General features: G+C 42.7%; 1 protein-coding gene across 1 annotated transcript in view; it reads left to right on the top strand.

Annotated features, from left to right (window-relative positions):
- The first annotated feature begins 216 nt into the window (after window positions 1-216).
- CNGA3 (cyclic nucleotide gated channel subunit alpha 3) overlaps window positions 217-18,089 on the top strand; it is a 74,929-nt gene continuing 57,056 nt past the window's right edge. Inside the window, exons 1-2 of the mRNA XM_066377620.1 lie at window positions 217-919; window positions 11,545-11,681. Coding sequence (XP_066233717.1) covers window positions 11,581-11,681 — 101 coding nt within the window. The 5' untranslated portion in view covers window positions 217-919; window positions 11,545-11,580. The remainder of the gene's footprint in view (window positions 920-11,544; window positions 11,682-18,089) is intronic.

Below are 18,089 nucleotides of genomic sequence, written 5' to 3'. Positions count from 1 at the left end.
TCTGGAAATGCTATGTGCTCCAAGTCCTCAGAGAAGCCTCTGGTTTTCAGGCTGCTGTGGTATCTTCCCAACAGTGTGACTGTTAGTCATGGGAACACGGAACCCAAGAGGCTCCAAGATCTTGTCCCAGACAGCAAAACCGGATTCCTTCTGGGACCTGCTCCTTCCATCCAGAATCAGAGTGAAGGTGGGGATTGGGGGTGAGAATAATCTTCATCCTAGATGGAGCTGAGTGTCCTTAGCCATATATCTTCTGTGAAGAAAGTGAGTTTGAAGGCTTTGTCCAATAAAGGTATCTTCTCCAAAAAGAGTTTAATTAAGTCCCTTTGGCTGTCATAGAGGGCAAAGAGTAGTAACTGGACTGGTGGGTCTGATTTTTAGTTCAGGGAATCTGGTATTGTCTGTTGTGATAAAAGGAAACAAACACTCTACAAGGAGAACACAGTATTCCTGGGAAAAATTTGTGTCTAAACTCTCCCTAAGATTGTAAACAAGTTTAAGGGGAAATATATTCCCACCTCTAAACTCCAAACTCCCAGATCTGCGCTGTGTCCTCATCCAGTGTGGAAGACACTAATGGTAAAACATCTCACGACAGAGTCCAAGGTGGCCACTCACAGTGAGGAGAGAGTCCAGAGTTGGCAGGCGGACTTTCAAGCGTTCTTGCTCCCCGCTAGCCATTTCCCCCTAGGAGGGGATGGTGACATGACCGAGTGGCTCCTGCCTCTTCCGGAACCGCCTTTGAGGCTCCAGAGCCTCACCTGAGGTTTCCGGGGGGAGGCAACAAGTTCCCTCCGCAGAGCAAAGTCCTGGACGGAGAGCAGGGGAGGAGTGAGGCGGAGGCTGCTGCCCAGACGCGGAGGGAGCCAGGAGACGCCCCGCCAGTCCGGCGCGCCACGGAGGCTCAAACTTTGGTGGGGTAAGGTTTTAAGGCTCTTGAGCGGGGAGTGCTGGGCTGCTGGGAGGTGACCGGGGATGCAGGCTTGGCCAGGAAAGGGGTTAAAATAAAGTCCGCGCCAGGGAACACAGAGCCAAGTGCTGGTGTGAGCGGCGCTGTCCACAGTCCCCGGTGCTGAAACGTGCCGCTTCTCGGGGGAGGGAAAAGGGGAGAAAGCAAGGCCCACCTCCGGCCTCTGCAACCCCCCTCCCCAATAAACACCCCTGTAGCTGAGGTAACAGGACAAGAAGACGTTCTCTGTACCCCCAAGGCTATTTACTCACGTCCCGCAGCAGCGCTGGATCAAGCCAGGCTGAGCTATTGGGGCGGGAAGCAGAAAGATCTGGGCGGACTCCCTTTGGAGATGGGAAGGGGATCTAGCCGCGATACCGCCCCCTGGAAATCTCCCCAAGACACCCTACACCCGGAGGCCGCCTGTCCTGGAAGGGGCTCCAGATTGCCTGGCCTCCGCTTTCGGTCCGGGACCTGAACAGAGTCTCCCCCGGTCCGCGCAGTTCTGGGGAGATTTATCCATGGCTCGGAGGAAGCTAGAGCCCCGGGAACCAGTGGTGGATCCTATTGGGCACAGACTCCATTGGACCCTGATAAGCCTTGGAGGTTCAAAGAGACAGCTGGGCTCAGGAGGAGGCGAGGAATTTAAAATCTTTGGGGAAGTCAGCAGTCACTTCTTTTTAATGATAAAATCGTAACTCCAGATCTTAGCGCTCAGGAGCAAGGAACAGCAGCACGAGCTCTCTGATCCCTTGGAATCCGCTAACCGGATGATCCCACGGTTCCCCTGTCCTCAGGCTTTTTTCTCCTAGCTCAGCCTTCATCCCCACTACCCCTCTCCCGGGGACAGGACCCTCAGGCCCTTGCGCTCAGCCATCCTGGGACCCTCCCGCGGACAGCTCCAAGGGCTCAAACTCTGGCGCAGAAACCTGACAGCCAGCAGGTAGACGCCCCTCACTAAATCTTCGAGAAGGCAAAAATGGACGGCAGCGTGGTCCCTGCCACCTAAACCTGTGCACAATGCCCCCTATAGGGGTTTGGGCTTGCATCGGAATAGGCAGCCCAGCACCCTAACTTTCTCTAAGGGCTGTCTGCCCTCCCAACCTGCGCGCGCGCACACACACACCCCTTCATTCATAAAAACGAGCAACAATATCTCTGTCTGCACATGGGTCACGTATTCCCTAAATAAGAAAGCACTGGAAGGGGGCCGTGGAAAGTTGGGCAAGGAGAAGAGAGGTGACCACTCTCCTAACCAGGTCTACATAAAGTCCCGTGTTCTTGAGAATTTTGCCAGGTCAAGGAGCCTAGCTGAAGTTTCACTTAGCTGGTGGTAGCTCTTTGGGCAGGGTGAGGAGGGAAAGATAAGCACTCCCCATCACACGAATGCCCAAGCACACACTTTTCCTCTTTAGCCTCTGTTCAGAAATGGGGTACTCTTGAAGCACTGGCTCAAGAAGAGGGTGAATGGTGATTCTCTGGGTGAGCACAAGATCTCAATCACTCTAGCTGGGACCTTGGATGGAATGCATGTGCCCCTTTCCTTTGGTGCGCCTGTTTTTATGCCTTTTCTGTTCTCATTCACTGTCTGCCAGCAGTCCAGCTTCTGGTTAATAATGGAGTTGCCATAGCGACCAGTCTCCCATTGCTATGGTACCAGGAGGTAAACAGATGGAAACTGCAGAGGCTTTTTACTAGTTGCCCCCCAGATCCTGCAGACTTCTTGGAGTTTCCTGGTGGCTTAGGGAAGGATGACCATGTCCAGATCTGTGAATCCCTCCCCAATTCTCACTCCCTCAACCCCCTAGCAGCCCCTTCACCTGAAACCCTCTATAATCTCTATCAACCACTGGGGCCTCCTGGGTTGAAATGGATCAAGCTTTTTTCCTTATCCTTCCAATTGCATAAATTGAAACCAGAGGGTACATAGTTTTCCTTCTGACTTAATTTATGCCAGCTGCACACTGACTACTCCTGAGTACAAAACACAAGGTTAAATCCTGTGGGAGAAACAGAACTAAGCAAATACAGTCCACTCTGGACATGGTGGTGTAGTGTGAGAGACCTGCCCTTACACTACAGGTAAACCACCTGTGCTCTGGTCTGATCAGAGGTGATTCCAGTGTCCCGGGAGTGGAGAGAGATGGGAGAGACTCACTTCTGGTTAGGGAGGACCTCCCAGGGGAGGTCATATTGGAGTTGAAACTTGAAGGATGAAAGGAATTTCAACTAACTGGTGAGCAAGAGGGGAAACCTCTAGGCAGAGTAACTAGGAGTAGCAAAGATGTGTGGATTAGTTAGGATCAGACAGGCCCTGCTGTGGTAACATACAAACATGGAATGTTTCAGTGGCATAGCTCATTACTTATGCAACCTTATGAGTGTCGACCCCAATAAAGAAAATACTTTAAAAAAGGTGTGGGGAAAACAGCTGTGTTAGGCTTGCTTGCTTGTTTACCAGCTGCAAGCACTTTGCTTGATTAGTGCATGAGCACATCTGGATAGGCTATGTAAAGCTATGGGTGCTTGCCCTCAGGGCGGTGGATGGCAGATTGTGGACTGCCTGCCCATCACTGTGAGGAGTCATTTTGCTGTTCATTTGCCTGAGAAGCACTTTCCCTTTACTGTTTGCTCGTCCACCATTGAGAGACTCCATTAAAGGCCCAACACTTTCAGGCTCCACAAGTTTTCTATCATCTGCCCGAATCCAGTGTGGATCTGCCTGGTCTCGGCCACTGGCATTACAGAAGGGCTCCTGGTGGTAAATTGAGCTCAAAATTAATTTTAAAAAGAAGAGCCTAGGAGTTGTTTCTAAAAAGGCACCTCCCCATAAGCTGAGCTTCAGGGAGAAGCTCTCTAGGGAAAGCCTCAGGGGGAAGCACTAAACTACCCGTCTCCTGTGCTGAACTGCCTGCCTGCACTGTTTCTGCCGTCTGAGCCAGCCCATGTAAAGGAGTTCATGGATTCCCATTTCTACAAGTAGGGCTGAGACTCTTGCCCAATTGCAGCTACACAGCTATATCCTCATTAGCATTTTCAGCTACCAATCAGAGTGGCTCCAATCTGACCAATTAGGATGGTGCTTTTTGTATTAACAACTGTGAAGATTGATCCAAAAAAAGCACTGCCCTAATTACATGAGTGTTATGGACCGTAAATGGCAAAAAGCTATGGACAACTGATATTTGACAAAGGAGGTAAGAGCATACAATGGAGTAAAGATGGCCTCTTCAACAAATGGTGTTGGGAAAATTGGACAGCTACCTGCAAAAAAATGAAACTAGACCACCAACTTACACCATTCACAAAAATAAACTCAAAATGGATAAAAGACTTAAATGTAAGGCGTGAAACCATAAGCATCTTAGAAGAAAACATAGGCAGTAAGCTCTCTGACATCTCTCGCAGTAATATATTTGCCGATTTATCTCCACAGGCAAGTGAAATAAAAGACAGAATAAACAAATGGGACTATATCAAACTAAAAAGTTTTTGTGCAGCTAAAGACTATAAGAACAGAATAAAAAGACAAACTACACAATGGAAGAACATATTTGACAATACGTCTGATAAGGGATTAATAACCAAAATTTATAAAGAACTTGTAAAACTCAACACCAGGAAAACAAACAATCCAATCAAAAAATGGGCAAAAGAAATGAATAGACTCTTCTCCAAATAGGACATACAGATGGCCAATAGGCATATGAAAAAATGCTCAACATCACTAATCATTAGAGAAATGCAAATTAAAACCACAATGAGATATCACCTCACACTAGTCAGAATGGCACTCATCAACAAAACAACACAGAATAAGTGCTGGCGAGGATGTGGAGAAAAGGGAACCCTCCTGCACTGCTGGTGGTAATGCAGACTGGTGCAGCCACTGTGGAAAACAGTATGGAGATTTCTCAAAAAATTAAAAATCGAACTGCCTTTTGACCCAGCTATCCCACCTTTAGGAATATACCCCAAGAACACCATAGCACTGTTTCAAAGGGAGAAATGCACCCCCATGTTTATGGCAGCATATTTACAATAGCAGAGATCTGGAAACAGCCCAAGTATCCGTCAGAAGATGAGTGGATTTAAAAGCCTTGGTACACATATACTATGGAATACTACTCAGCCATAAGAAATGATGACATCGGATCATTTACGACAACATGGATGGACCTTGATAACATTATACTGAGTGAAATAAGTAAATCAGAAAAAATTAAGAACTATATGATTCCATACATAGGTGGGACATAAAAATGAGACTCAGAGACATGGACAAGAGTGTGGTGGTTACGAGCAGGGAGAGGGGGAGGAGAAGGAGGGGGTTTGGGGCGGGGAGGGGCACAAAGAAAACCAGTTAGAAGGTGATGGAAGACAATTGGACTTTGGGTGATGGGAATGCAGCATAATCAAATGTCAAAATAACCTAGAGATGTTTTCTCTGAACATATGTACCCTGATTTATCAATGTCACCCCATTAAAATTAATAATAAAATAAAAATTCTTTTAAAAAATGGCAAAAAGCCACCGTAGATTCGAGGCTTAGCAAAAGGCTAAGTTCTCCCCCCACCACCTCCAAATTGGCTATGAATTGCTGAGTATTTGCACCCACTTCACTTGCTTCCTTAAATTGCTGGAAGCAATTTACATGCCCTTCCTCTTACTCTTTGTTTGTTCAGATGTTGATAGATTTCACTTATGCATGTGAAACAGGGGGGATTCCTGTTTATGCCTTGGGAAAGTTCCTGTTTTAGCCTCAGATGTGTAATTTTGTATCAAGGACTTCCTTGATTTGCATATGGCTATATAATAAAGCAAACTGGGGCTACAGGGCACTCGGATATTGCTATCAGCTTTGAAGAGTCTTTCCCGTCCCATCCTTTTTTCTTAATAAGTCTGTTTTCTTAATTCCGCACCGTTCTCACTCAAAACCCAGAATTTCGAACCGCGCTGGTTCACGGTACATGAGGATGAACCAGTCAGGACCAGACGCAGGGACTTCTCTCTATAAATCAGATTCCCTCTGGCCAGGAGCACACTTTACCTTTCCACTGAAGCCTAGGTTTCCCCAGCTGGAAGCCGAGGGGTCCTGTCTCAGCACACCTGAGTGGGGAGAGCAGCCTCATGACTATGTTGTTCCTTAGCCACTGAGTTGTTTGCACTAAATAAAATATCCTGCATCATATTGTACTTTAAGTTGGGGGTTCCTGTTGGCCTTGAATCGGCACCAACGACCCTCACTTGACATGAGGCAGTGGGGGAACCTGAATCATGTGAGGAGTCCACTGGCTAGAACCTATCACTTGGCTCTCACCTGGCCTGGAAATGCAGGAAGCACAAGTTGAGCTTGGGTGAGCAGTTTCTGCCAATTTTTGAGTCAAGAAAATTCATGACACACTTAAGGAAAGGGTGAGTAATTTGGTTTAAATGAAGTGTCCTATTTAGGCTGATATGGTCCTGGTCACAAAAAGTCTTGAATATGAGGTTAAGATTCTATGCTGGAGTCTGACTGGTGGTGGTGCAGTGGATAGAGTGTCAACTTGGGATGCTGAGCGGTGTTCAAATAATTTAACAACTGTTTCTCTGCCCTAATGACTGTTTTAAGTATAAAATAAAGATATACTGAAAGGTAGTTTATTATTTCATGCATTTAATACTTAAGAACAAGAAAAGAAGTTTATAAGAAAGTTTTAAAATGTTAATAAAAAATATTAAATAATACCTGACAAAAAGCAATAAAACTGTTATTTAAGATATCATCTGAGTGACATGATTAATACTACCTTTTAGAAAGACCCTAGGTCAATGAGGAAGATTCATTCATTTGTTCATTCCACACTCACTGAGCACCTCCTAAGTGCCAGACTTTGGGTGGATTGCAGAGGTGATACTGAGGATGGGAGGTGAGAAATGGGGATTGTTTTGACAATCCCAGGGAGGGGGGTAAAGGCCTGAACAAAGGTGGGAACAGAACTAGAAGAGGCCTCTTTTGTCCTTTGCAGGACTCTCTACATTTCATCTTGTATTATAATATAGTGGAGGGATTAAACTGAAACAGACTTTGGTCCCCCAGTTCTTCTCCTTTGCATAGCTGTTTAATCATTCTGAGTCTCAGTGTATCCGTGTGTAAATTGGAAGTGATAGTTATAATACCTGCTCATTGGATTGTTGGGAGGAATAAATGAAGTAATTGGAGTGAATTCCTTTCTTTGCACAGTACCTGACATAGCAAGTGCTCCAATTTAGATATGACCATCTTATTATTTTCTGTAACGACAGTGGATTCCTTTTAAAATCACTTCCCAAAAGTTAATTAAGGAAAAAAAAAAAACACTTTACCTCCTATATCTGCAGCTAGGCTTGTTGAAACAGGTCTTTGGGGAGGAAAGGGAGGGTGTGTGTGTGTGTGTGTGTGTGTGTGTGTGTGTGTGTGTGTGTGTGTGTGTGTGTGTGTGTGTGTGTGTGTGTGTGTGTGTTGAGGGTATGTGTGTGTGTTGAGGGTGTGCAGTGGTTGGAGAGAGCATCTCTGTAGGGCTAGCTACAGAGATCTGGGTTCTTCAGCTCTAGCAACATCTGGAAAGTAGTTTCATCTTCTTGGAATCTCACCCTGAGCAGCTGAATCTTATTGCAAAGCACTCATTTAAACTGAGCACACTTAGAGCAGAGGAAACCAGAGTCCCATTAGTTCTGTGTTATCTCTGCATAAGTCCAAGACACTTTCTAGGCATGAGGTACTCTTCTGTCTAGTGGTTGGGTAACATAATTGATAACCTTGTTACAATTTCCGTGCATTCTCTTTCACCCGAAATCCCTTCCTGTTCTTGGGAACAATGTTAATTTTTATTCTTAGGCAGGAATTGAAAACTTGCATCTAGCATATGCAAGCTTTCCTTTGCTTGTGTTATAAAAATGCAGAAGAGTTCAGCAAGGAGAGCTCTAGCTCAAAGCCCTTCAGAGGCTTCCCTGAGAAACAAGATTCAACTACATATTCTAATTCAGACTCCTCTCCATCTTGGCCTGGGGACATTCTTGGGCTTCCCTATGCCTATACATTGCTCCAAGGAAAAGGAGAACAAGGATTCTGACCTCATATTCCTCCTCACTCAGAAGCTCAGCCCTGAGCACAACCGAACATACCCTTGTAGTCTAAGGCTTGAGCTGCCCTTCTGGAGAGAGAGAGAGAGAGAGAGAGAGAGAGAGAGAGAGAGAGAGAGAGAGAGACATTTCTTGGGCAAATGAAGGAAACTTTGACAGTTACTGGTCCCAGAAATTGGATTTATTTATTGAGAGTCAGGGGATTAAGTTTGCAGGCTTTACAGTTAGGTTGTCTGCTACAGTCCTGCCTGTGTGAACTGTGTACCTCGGTTTGTTCATCTACAAAATAAGGATGACAATAGTACTTACCTGATAGGGTTATTGTGAGGACTCAAGGAGTTAATACATGTAGAGCAGTGCCAGACATAGTGTAAGCCCTCAAAAATATTGTTGCAGATATTATTTTTACCATTATTGTGATATTTTGACATTTCTCCCCTTTGTTAAATTTCTATTTTGTGAGTTCCTTGTAGGAGATATTTTGAATTTTGTATTTTAAAAGTGTTTTGATTTTGGATTTAATATTCTTCTCTTTTTAGATTTCACTCACATGCCATAAAAGTCATCCATTTAGAGTATGCATTTCAGTGATTTTTTTTTAGTATATTCCCGGTTGCACAACCATCACCACAATATAATTTTAAAACCTTTCAACATTCTCAAGAGAAAGCCTGTAGTCAGCCACAGTCACTCTCTTTTCTGACTCCCCCTCCACTCTCTTTCTCAGCAATCACTAATCTACTTTCCAACTCTGTGGATTTGCCTATTCTAGACATTTTATACAAGTGGAATCATAATACAATGTTGCCTTTTGTGTCTGGCTTCTACTAAGCATAATGTTTTCAATGTTTATTCTTGTTTTATTCTTTTTCATTGTCAAATTTTGAAATTGAAGGGGTTCTTGCCCGTCCCCCTCAAGATAGAAGTCAGAGAGGAGGTGAAACAAATTCAGAATAAGTTTACTGAAAATAAGGTGGAGGGAAAGGACAAATGGAGGGAGTGGGATGCATCAAGAGAGTGCACATTAATGAAGATTCCAAACTACTGCCTGCGCCTGGCTTAAACCGGGTTGAATTTCCTCACATAGTGCATAGTAGATTTCTCTGTTGTCCAGATTCCTGCCATGGGTTAGCAGTGACTGGTGCAGGCACATTGGTTTGGGGGGTATCTAGAGATAAACTTTAATCTTTTCTAGGAGAGTTTCAAAAAGTAACTGAAGCACATTCCCATACATCTTAAGATGGCTCAGCCTGTGTCAAAATAACAATTCAGCTGAATAACATTCCACTTTGTAGATATATCACATTTTGTTTATCCATTTACCAGTTGATGGACAGACTGCTGTGAACATATGTATACAAGTTGTTGTGTGGTTGTATGTTTCCATTTCTCCTTGGTATATATTTAGGACCAGGATTGCTCCTTTGTGTGGTAATTCTATATTTAGCATTTAGAGGAACTGCCCAACTGTTTTTCCAAAGCTGCACAGTTTACATTCCCACCAACTACATATGAGAATTCTAGTTTCTCCTACCAACTCTTGTCTCATTGTAGCTGCTGTGCAGTGGAATCTCATCATGATTTTAATTTGCATTTCCCCATGACTAAATATGTCAACTATCTTTTTATAAGATAGTTGGTCATGGCTTTTATAAGCCATGACCAATGGCTTGTTGGTCATTTGTATATCTTCAGAGAAAAGTCCTTTGCTCATTATTGAAGTGGATTGTCTTTTTTATTATTGAGTTGTAGGTGTTCTTGATGTATTCTGGATACAAGTTCCTTACCAATATATGATTTTATATTTTTTCATTCTGCAAGTTGCCTTTTTCCTTTGTTTTTTTGTTTGTTTGTTTGTTTGTTTGTTTGTTTTTGCGAGAGAGACAGGAAGGGAGAAAGATGAGAAGCTTCAACTCAGTTGTTTCGCTTCACTTGTTCATTGATTGCTTTTCATACATGCCTTGAGTGGGGGGCACGAGCTAGCCAGTGACCCCTTGCTCAACCCAGTGAACTTGGGCTCAAGCTAGTGACATTGGGCTTCAAACCAGTGACCTATGGGCTCAAGCCAGAGACCATGAGATCATGGAATTGATTTAGCCTTGAAATGTGTCACTACCTTCTTCCGGACTGGTCTCTACAGCCCTCTGACACACTTAAGCCATATGGCTGCTCAAAAGAGCCAGTGCTTGTCTGTTCCAGGGACTGATCTTTCCCAGGAAGGTACTGATCACAAATCAAGGAGCTGGCCAGTCTTTATTATTGTGTTCTTCATGCCAGCCCTAAAATTGCATCAGCTTTCTTTTCTCATTAGCCATAGAAGCACCTTCCCATGTTTGCTGATAGCAAAGTATTCATGGTCTGATTTCTAACACCAGGATAATGCCATTGGCAGGTTTTTATCTATTCCTTCGCTTGGACAAGCTGCTTAACATCTCTGAGTCTCAATGTAATCATTTTTAAATGAGGATAAAAATCATAAATATCTGATGAGGTTATTTGAGGATCGAATGAGATAAATGAAATGTGTACTGGGTTTAACATCACATTGTGAAGATTTTATGAATGTCGAGTATTACTAATTTATGATTTTAAAAGTTCTTTTATTGATTGATTGATTTTTTTAAAGAGAGAGAGAGAAACATCAACCTGTTGTTCCATCCATTCATGCTGTCACCAGTTAATTCTTTTTCTTTCTTTTTTTTTTTGTAACAGAGACAGAGAGAGTCAGAGAGAGGGACAGATAGGGACAGACAGACAGGAAGGGAGAGAGATGAGAAGCATCAATTCTTCGATGCAGCACCTTAGTTGTTCATTGATTGCTTTCTCATATGTGCCTTGATTGGGGGGGCTACAGCAGACCAAGTAACCCCTTGCTTGAGCCAGAAACCTTGGGTCCAAGCTGGTGAGTTTTGCTCAAACCAGTTGAGCCCGCACTCAAGCCGGCGACCTCAGGGTCTCGAACCTGGGTCCTCCACATCCCAGTCCGATGCTCTATCCACTGCACCACCACCTGGTCAATTCTTGTATATGCCCTAACTGGGGATAGAACCCACAACATTGGCTTAGGACGGCACTCTAACCTGGTCAGGACCTATGTTTTGTTTTAAAATAGGATTTGGGATAGCAATGAAAACATGAGCCAAATTATAAAATAAAAAGAAGTAAATGAGAAAACCAGAGTCAAGAAGGATATTGCATTACCCAGAGAATAAGGGTTTTAGCTTTCTTACATCAAATAGCAACTTGGCCATCCATTCATTCTCTGGATGGGCACTTAACTCAACAGCTTTCTGCCTGGCAGCGTATATGAAGGAGTGAAAACCATGTTTGTGCTTCAGACAGGGAATCAGAGCCCACCTGAAATAGTGTGGCAAGAACTGTGAGAGAAAAGGGAGAAGAGCTTGCCTGGGAAAGTAGCCCTCCCATATGAGGATGAGGTGAGTCTTCAGTTACTTCCTGTACTGATCATATCTGTTCTGTGTTCATGTTTCAGGAACCACCTTGGAGCTGAATGTAACAAAGCAAGAAGATGGCCAAAATTAACACCCAATACTCCCACTCCAACCCACCTCACCCTGCAGTAAGGACCACAGACAGAGATCTTGATCACCTTGAAAACGGTCTCAGCAGGTAAGATGGGTTTTTTCTTTTATGCCTGAAAAATGTTATTCCCAAAGCTGATCTAAACTGTGGGGGAAGAATGCCTTTGCCTGTGGCCAGCCACAGGTCAGAAGGCTGGGGCTATTCACAGTGTTCCTTCTAACTCCATTTTTCATCTCACTGAATCCTCATGACCCACAGTGAAGTAGTTTGTGTTCTTATTTTAGATATGTGGGGAAATAAGGCTCTAAAAGTTACATAACTTCTAGATAGTAACAAAGTGAAGATTCCAATGTGACGGATTCAATTCTACTGTAGAAATTTCTCCAAATTGTCATACTTTCCCAGATGAACACCAAACATGTACTGGACTCTATCTGTGCACCAGCCATTGTCCTGGACACTGGGGATGCCCTGTCCACACTTTCAGGGGCAGGTCAGGATTCATGCTGTGCACGTGGGCCTGAAGGGAGTGGACTGGGCCCTGCCAGCAAAGCCATTAACCCCGCCAATGACATCCCAACACACGCAGCTGTAGGAAGCTCTGCAGCCTTGAGTTCTACAAACTTTTAGCTGAGTTGCAAACTTCCTAGGAGACTTGGGAAAATTGACTTAACCTTTCCATGCATCAGTTTCTTCAACTGCAAAATGGAGCAAGTTCCTGACAAACTAGTGAGGAAACAAGAGAATGAATACCTGTTTGGTGTAAGTGGACTCACATTTTTTTGTTTCCTAAATTCCCAATGAGTTGACTGAGTAGAGAACTTTATTTCCAAAATTTATGTTATTTTGTCCTCTGTTTATAACCCTGAACACTTTTTTCTCCCATGGTCACTGCATATTATCTGATAAGCAAACATTGCAATGGCAGCCCCTCTGCCCCCGCCACGCTGGCACTGCTCCCTCTTCCCCCATTTCTTTCTCCTCTGCAGATGCATATGTCTGGATTCTTGGTTCCAGCTCCTTAACAAACTCTGCTAATAAGTGATGGATAACAATTTCCAAAGATATTAGGGCCCTATTTTGAAAACTTATGCAGCCCCTGAACCCCACCTTCTCGGATTCAGGCAAAGGAGGAAAATCTCAAAGCACCCCATCAGAGATTAGGCCCTCTCAGCACGTTAACACAATGCTGGGGCCCCAGGAAATTTTTGTTTGTTTGTTTTTTTATAAAGATTTTATTTATTCATTTTAGAGAGGAGAGAGAGAGAGAAGGGGAGGAGGAGCAGGAAGCATCAACTGTCATATGTGCCTTGACTGGGAAAACCAGGGTTTTGAACCAGCGACCTCAGAGTTCCAGGTCCCCAGGAAATTTGATATGACGCGGGGGCTTCAGAAATCCCCTCCCTCAGATGATAGGATGGGATAAAGCTGAAGGGAAGGGGGGAGGGCGCTATGGGGAGGGGGTAAGGGAGATGTTGAGGGGAATATGGAGGAGGGGAGATGCATTAGGGGCAACACTAGAATTTATGTAAACACAATAAATTAAAATCAATTTAAAAAAAAAAAGAAATGCCCATCCTCCTCAAATTGTTCCCTCCTAACTGGACTACTGTCAATCCCTGGATCCCAAAACTACGGACTTACTCCTTAAGTTAAGGCATTGCCCTATTTAAAAGGAAAAAAAAAGAATATTATTAATATAGTTATCTGCCATGAATGCTTTTTTTTTTTCTTTTCTTTTCATTTTTCTGAAGCTGGAAACAGGGAGAGACAGTCAGACAGACTCCCGCATGCACCCGACCAGGATCCACCCGGCATGCCCACCAGGGGCGATGCTCTGCCCACCAGGGGGCGATGCTCTGCCCATCCTGGGCGTCGCCATGTTGCGACCAGAGCCACTCTAGCGCCTGAGGCAGAGGCCACAGAGCCATCCCCAGCGCCCAGGCCATCTTTGCTCCAATGGAGCCTTGGCTGCGGGAGGGGAAGAGAGAGACAGAGAGGAAAGCGCGGCGGAGGGGTGGAGAAGCAAATGGGCGCTTCTCCTGTGTGCCCTGGCCGGGAATCGAACCCGGGTCCTCCGCACGCTAGGCCGACGCTCTACTGCTGAGCCAACCGGCCAGGGCCGAATGCTTTCGTTTGCATTAATAGTTTCCTACCCATAACTGAGTTAATAAAACCTCTCAAAGGTGGGCTTCAAAGAAGTTTGGGGGAGGGGAGAAAAGACCCAAGCAGGGGGCACAGTAGGAAAATCAGGCTCCCTGGGCCACATCTGGCTGCTGGGATCTTGGGCTCAGTGGGAGAAGGAAAGAGACTGTCAGCATCAGGGAGAATTTTTTTTAATTATTATTAATTTTAATAAGGTGACATTGATAAATCAGGGTACATCTGTTCAGAAAAACATCTCCAGGTTATTTTGATATTTGATTATGTTGCATACCCATCACCCAAAGTCAAATTGTCTTCAAGCACCTTCTATCTGGTTTTCTTTGTGCCCCTCCCATCCCCGTCTCCCTCACCCGTAACCACCACCCTCTTGTCCATGTCTCTAAGTCTCATTTTTATGTCCCACCTATGTATGGAATCATATACAGTGTGTCTGAAAAGTCGTGGTGCACTTTTGACTGGTCACTGGAAAGCAACAAAAGACGATAGAAATGTGAAATCTGCACCAAATCAAAGGAAAACCCTCCCAGTTTTTGTAGATGATATGGCAGCATGTGCGCACGCACAGATGATGACGTAACACCGTGTATACAGCGAAGCAGCCCACGGCCATGCCAATCGAGAAGTGGATGGTACAGAGGAAAGTTCAGTGTGTTCTATGGCTCACTATATTTGAATCCATGACCAAAGTGCAAAGTGAATATCGGCACGTTTATAACGAAGCACCACCACATAAGAATAACATTATTCGGTGGGATAAGCAGTTGAAGGAAACTGGCAGTTTGGTGGAGAAACCCCGTTCTGGTAGGCCATCAGTCAGTGACAAGTCTGTAGAGGCTATACGGGATAGCTACCTAGGAGCCCTAAAAAATCTGTGCATGAGCCCACATCGAACTGCACTGAATAGGTATGAAACTGGGAGAGTTTTCTTTTATTTGGTGCAGATTTCACATTTCTATCACTTTTCGTTGCTTTCCTGTGACCTGTCAAAAGTGCACCATGACGTTACAGACACACTGTAGTTTTTAGTTTTTCTGATTTATTTCACTCAGTATAATGTTATCAAGTTTCCATCCATGTTGTCGTAAATGATCTGATGTCATCATTTATTATGGCTCAGTAGTATTCCATAGTATATATATTCCAAAGCTTTTTAATCCACTCGTCCACTGATGGACACTTGGGCTTTTTCCAGATCTTCGCAATAGTGAACAATGCTGCCACAAACATGGGAGGTGCATTTCCCCTTTTGAAACAGTGCTATGGTGTTCTGGGGGTATATTCCTAAAGGTGAGATAGCTGGGTCAAAAGGCAGTTCAATTTTTAATTTTTTAAGGAATCTCCATACTGTTTTCCACAGTGGCTGCACCAGTCTGCATTCCCACCAGCAATGCAGGAGGGTTCCCTTTTCTCCACATCCTCACCAGCATTTATTCTGTGTTGTTTTGTTGATGAGCGAGCACCATTCTGACTGGTGTGAGGTGATATCTCATTGTGGTTTTAATTTGCAATTCTCTAATGATTAGTGATGTTGAGCATTTTTTCATATGCCTATTGACCATCTGTATGTCCTCTTTGAAGAAGAGTCTATTCATTTCTTTTGCCCATTTTTGGATTGGATTGTTTGTCTTCCTGGTATTGAGTTTTACAAGTTCTTTATAAATTTTGGATATTAACTCCTTATTAGACATATTGTCGAATATGTTCTCCCATTGTGTAGTTTGTCTTTTTATTCTGTTCTTATTGTCTTTAGCTGCACAAAAGCTGTTTAGTTTGATATAGTCCCATTTGTTTATTCTGTCTTTTATTTCACTTGCCCGTGGAGATAAATCGGAAAATATATTGCTACGAGAGATGTCAGAGAGCTTACTGCCTGTTTTCTTCGAAGATGCTTATGGTTCCACGGCTTAAATTTAAGTCTTTTATTCATCTTGAGTTTATTTTTGTGAATGGTGTAAGTTGGTGGTCAAGTTTTATTTTTTTGCAGGTAGCTGTCCAATTTTCCCAACACCATTTGTTGAAGAGGCTGTCTTTACTCCAATGTATGCTCTTACCTCCTTTGTCAAATATCAGTTGTCCATAAAGGTGTGGGTTTATTTCTGGGTTCTCTGTTCTGTTCCATTGATCTATATGCCTGTTCTTATGCCAGTACCAGGCTGTTTTGAACACAATGGCCTTGTAGTATAACTTGGTATCTGAAAGTGGGATACCTCCCACTTTATTCTTCCTTTTCAAGATTGCTGAAGCTATTCGTGTTCTCTTTTGGTTCCATATAAATTTTTGGAATATGTGTTCTATATCTTTGAAGTAAGTCATTGTTATTTTAATCAGTATTGCATTGAATTTATAAATTGCTTTGGGTAATATAGACATTTTAAAGATGTTTACTCTTCCTAACCATGAGCACGGTATATGCTTCCACTTGTTTGTATCTTCCTTGATGTCTTTTATCAAAGTTTTATAATTTTCCGAGTACAAGTCTTTAATCTCCTTGGTTAAATTTATTCCTAGGTACTTTATTTTTTTGGTTGCAATGGTGAAGGGGATTGCTTCCTTAATTTCTCTTTCTGACAGTTCATTGTTAGTGTATAAAAATGCCTCTGATTTCTGATTATTAATTTTATATCCTGCCACCTTGCTGAATTCATTTATCAAGTCCAGTAGTTTTTTGACTGCGACTTTAGGGTTTTCTATATACAATATCATATCATCTGCAAATAATGCTAGTTTTACTTCTTCTTTTCCAATTTGGATGCCTTTTATTTCTTTTTCTTGTCTGATTGCTGAGGCTAGGACTTCCAGAACTATGTTGAATAAGAGTGGTGAAAGGGGGCACCCCTGCCTTGTTCCTGATCTTAAAGGGATTGCTTTTCATTTTTGCCCATTGAATATGATGTTGGTTGTGGGTTTATCATAGATGGCCTTTATCGTGTTGAGGTATGTTCTCTGTATTCCCACTTTGCTGAGAGTTTTGATCATGAATGGGTGCTGGATTTTATCAAATGCTTTTTTCTGCATCTATTGAAATTATCATGTGGTTTTTCTCCTTTCTTTTGTTTATGTGATGAATCACATTGATTGATTTGCGAATATTGTATCAGCCTTGCCTCCCAAGAATAAATCCAACTTGATCGTGGTGTATGATTTTTTCCATATATTGCTGGATCCGGTTTGCTAATATTTTGTTGAGGATTTTAGCATCTAAATTCATCAGTCATATTGGCCTCTAATTTTCTTTCTTTGTGTTGTCTTTGCCTGGTTTTGGAATCAGAATTATACTCACCTCATAAAAGGAGCTTGCAAGTCTTCCTTCCTCTTGAATTTTTTGAAATAGCTTGAGAAGGATAGGAGTTAGTTCTTCTTTGAATATTTGGTAGAATTCACTTGTGAAGCCATCAGGCCCAGGACTTTTCTTTTTTGGAGTTTTTTGATAACTTTTTCAATCTCATTTGTTGTAATCGGTCTGTTTAGATTTTCTGATTCTTCCAGATTAATTTTTGGAAGATTATATGTTTCAAGGAATTTTTCCATTTCATCTAGGTTGTCTAGTTTTTTGACATACAGTTCTTCATAGTATTTTCTTACAATGTTTTGTATTTCTGTTGTGTCAGTTGTTATTTCTCCACTCTCATTTTTAATTTTATTTATTTTAGTCCTCTCTCTTTTTTCTTGGTGAGTCTGATTAAAGGTTTATTGATCTTGTTTACTTTTTCAAAGAACCAGCTCCTCGTTTCATTGATCCTCTGTATTTTTTCTTTAGCCTCTATGTCATTTATTTCTGCTCTGATCTTTATTATTTTCTTCCTTCTACTAGCTCTGGGCTTTACTTGCTGTTCTTTTTCTAGTTCTTTTAGATGCAGGGTCAAGTTGTTTATTTGAGCTTTTCTAGCTTCTTAAGGTATGCCTGTAATGCTATGAACTTCCCTATCAGGACTGCTTTTGCTGTGTCCCATAAATTTTGAGTTGATGTATGCTTGTTATCATTCGTTTCTAAAAAATTTTTTAATTTCTTCTTTGATCTCGTTAACCCATTCATTATTTAATAACATGCTATTTAGTTTCCAAGTGTTTGAGTATTTTTTAGTTTTTCTGTTGTGGTTGATTTCTAGTTTCATGCCATTGTGATCAGAGAAAGTGCTCAATACAATTTCAATCTTCTTAAATTTGTTGAGACCACTTTTGTGCCCCAACATGTGGTCTATCCTAGAGAATATACCATGAGCACTTGAAAAGAATGTATATTTTGCTGCTTTAGGGTGAAAGGTTCTGAAGATATCTATTAAATCCAGTTGATCTAGTGTGTCCTTTAAGTCTGCTGTTTCTTTGTTAATT

This window comes from Saccopteryx leptura, chromosome 3 (assembly GCF_036850995.1).
Source record: "Saccopteryx leptura isolate mSacLep1 chromosome 3, mSacLep1_pri_phased_curated, whole genome shotgun sequence".
Lineage (NCBI taxonomy): Eukaryota > Metazoa > Chordata > Mammalia > Chiroptera > Emballonuridae > Saccopteryx > Saccopteryx leptura.
This window is presented reverse-complemented; position numbering and strand designations above follow the sequence as displayed.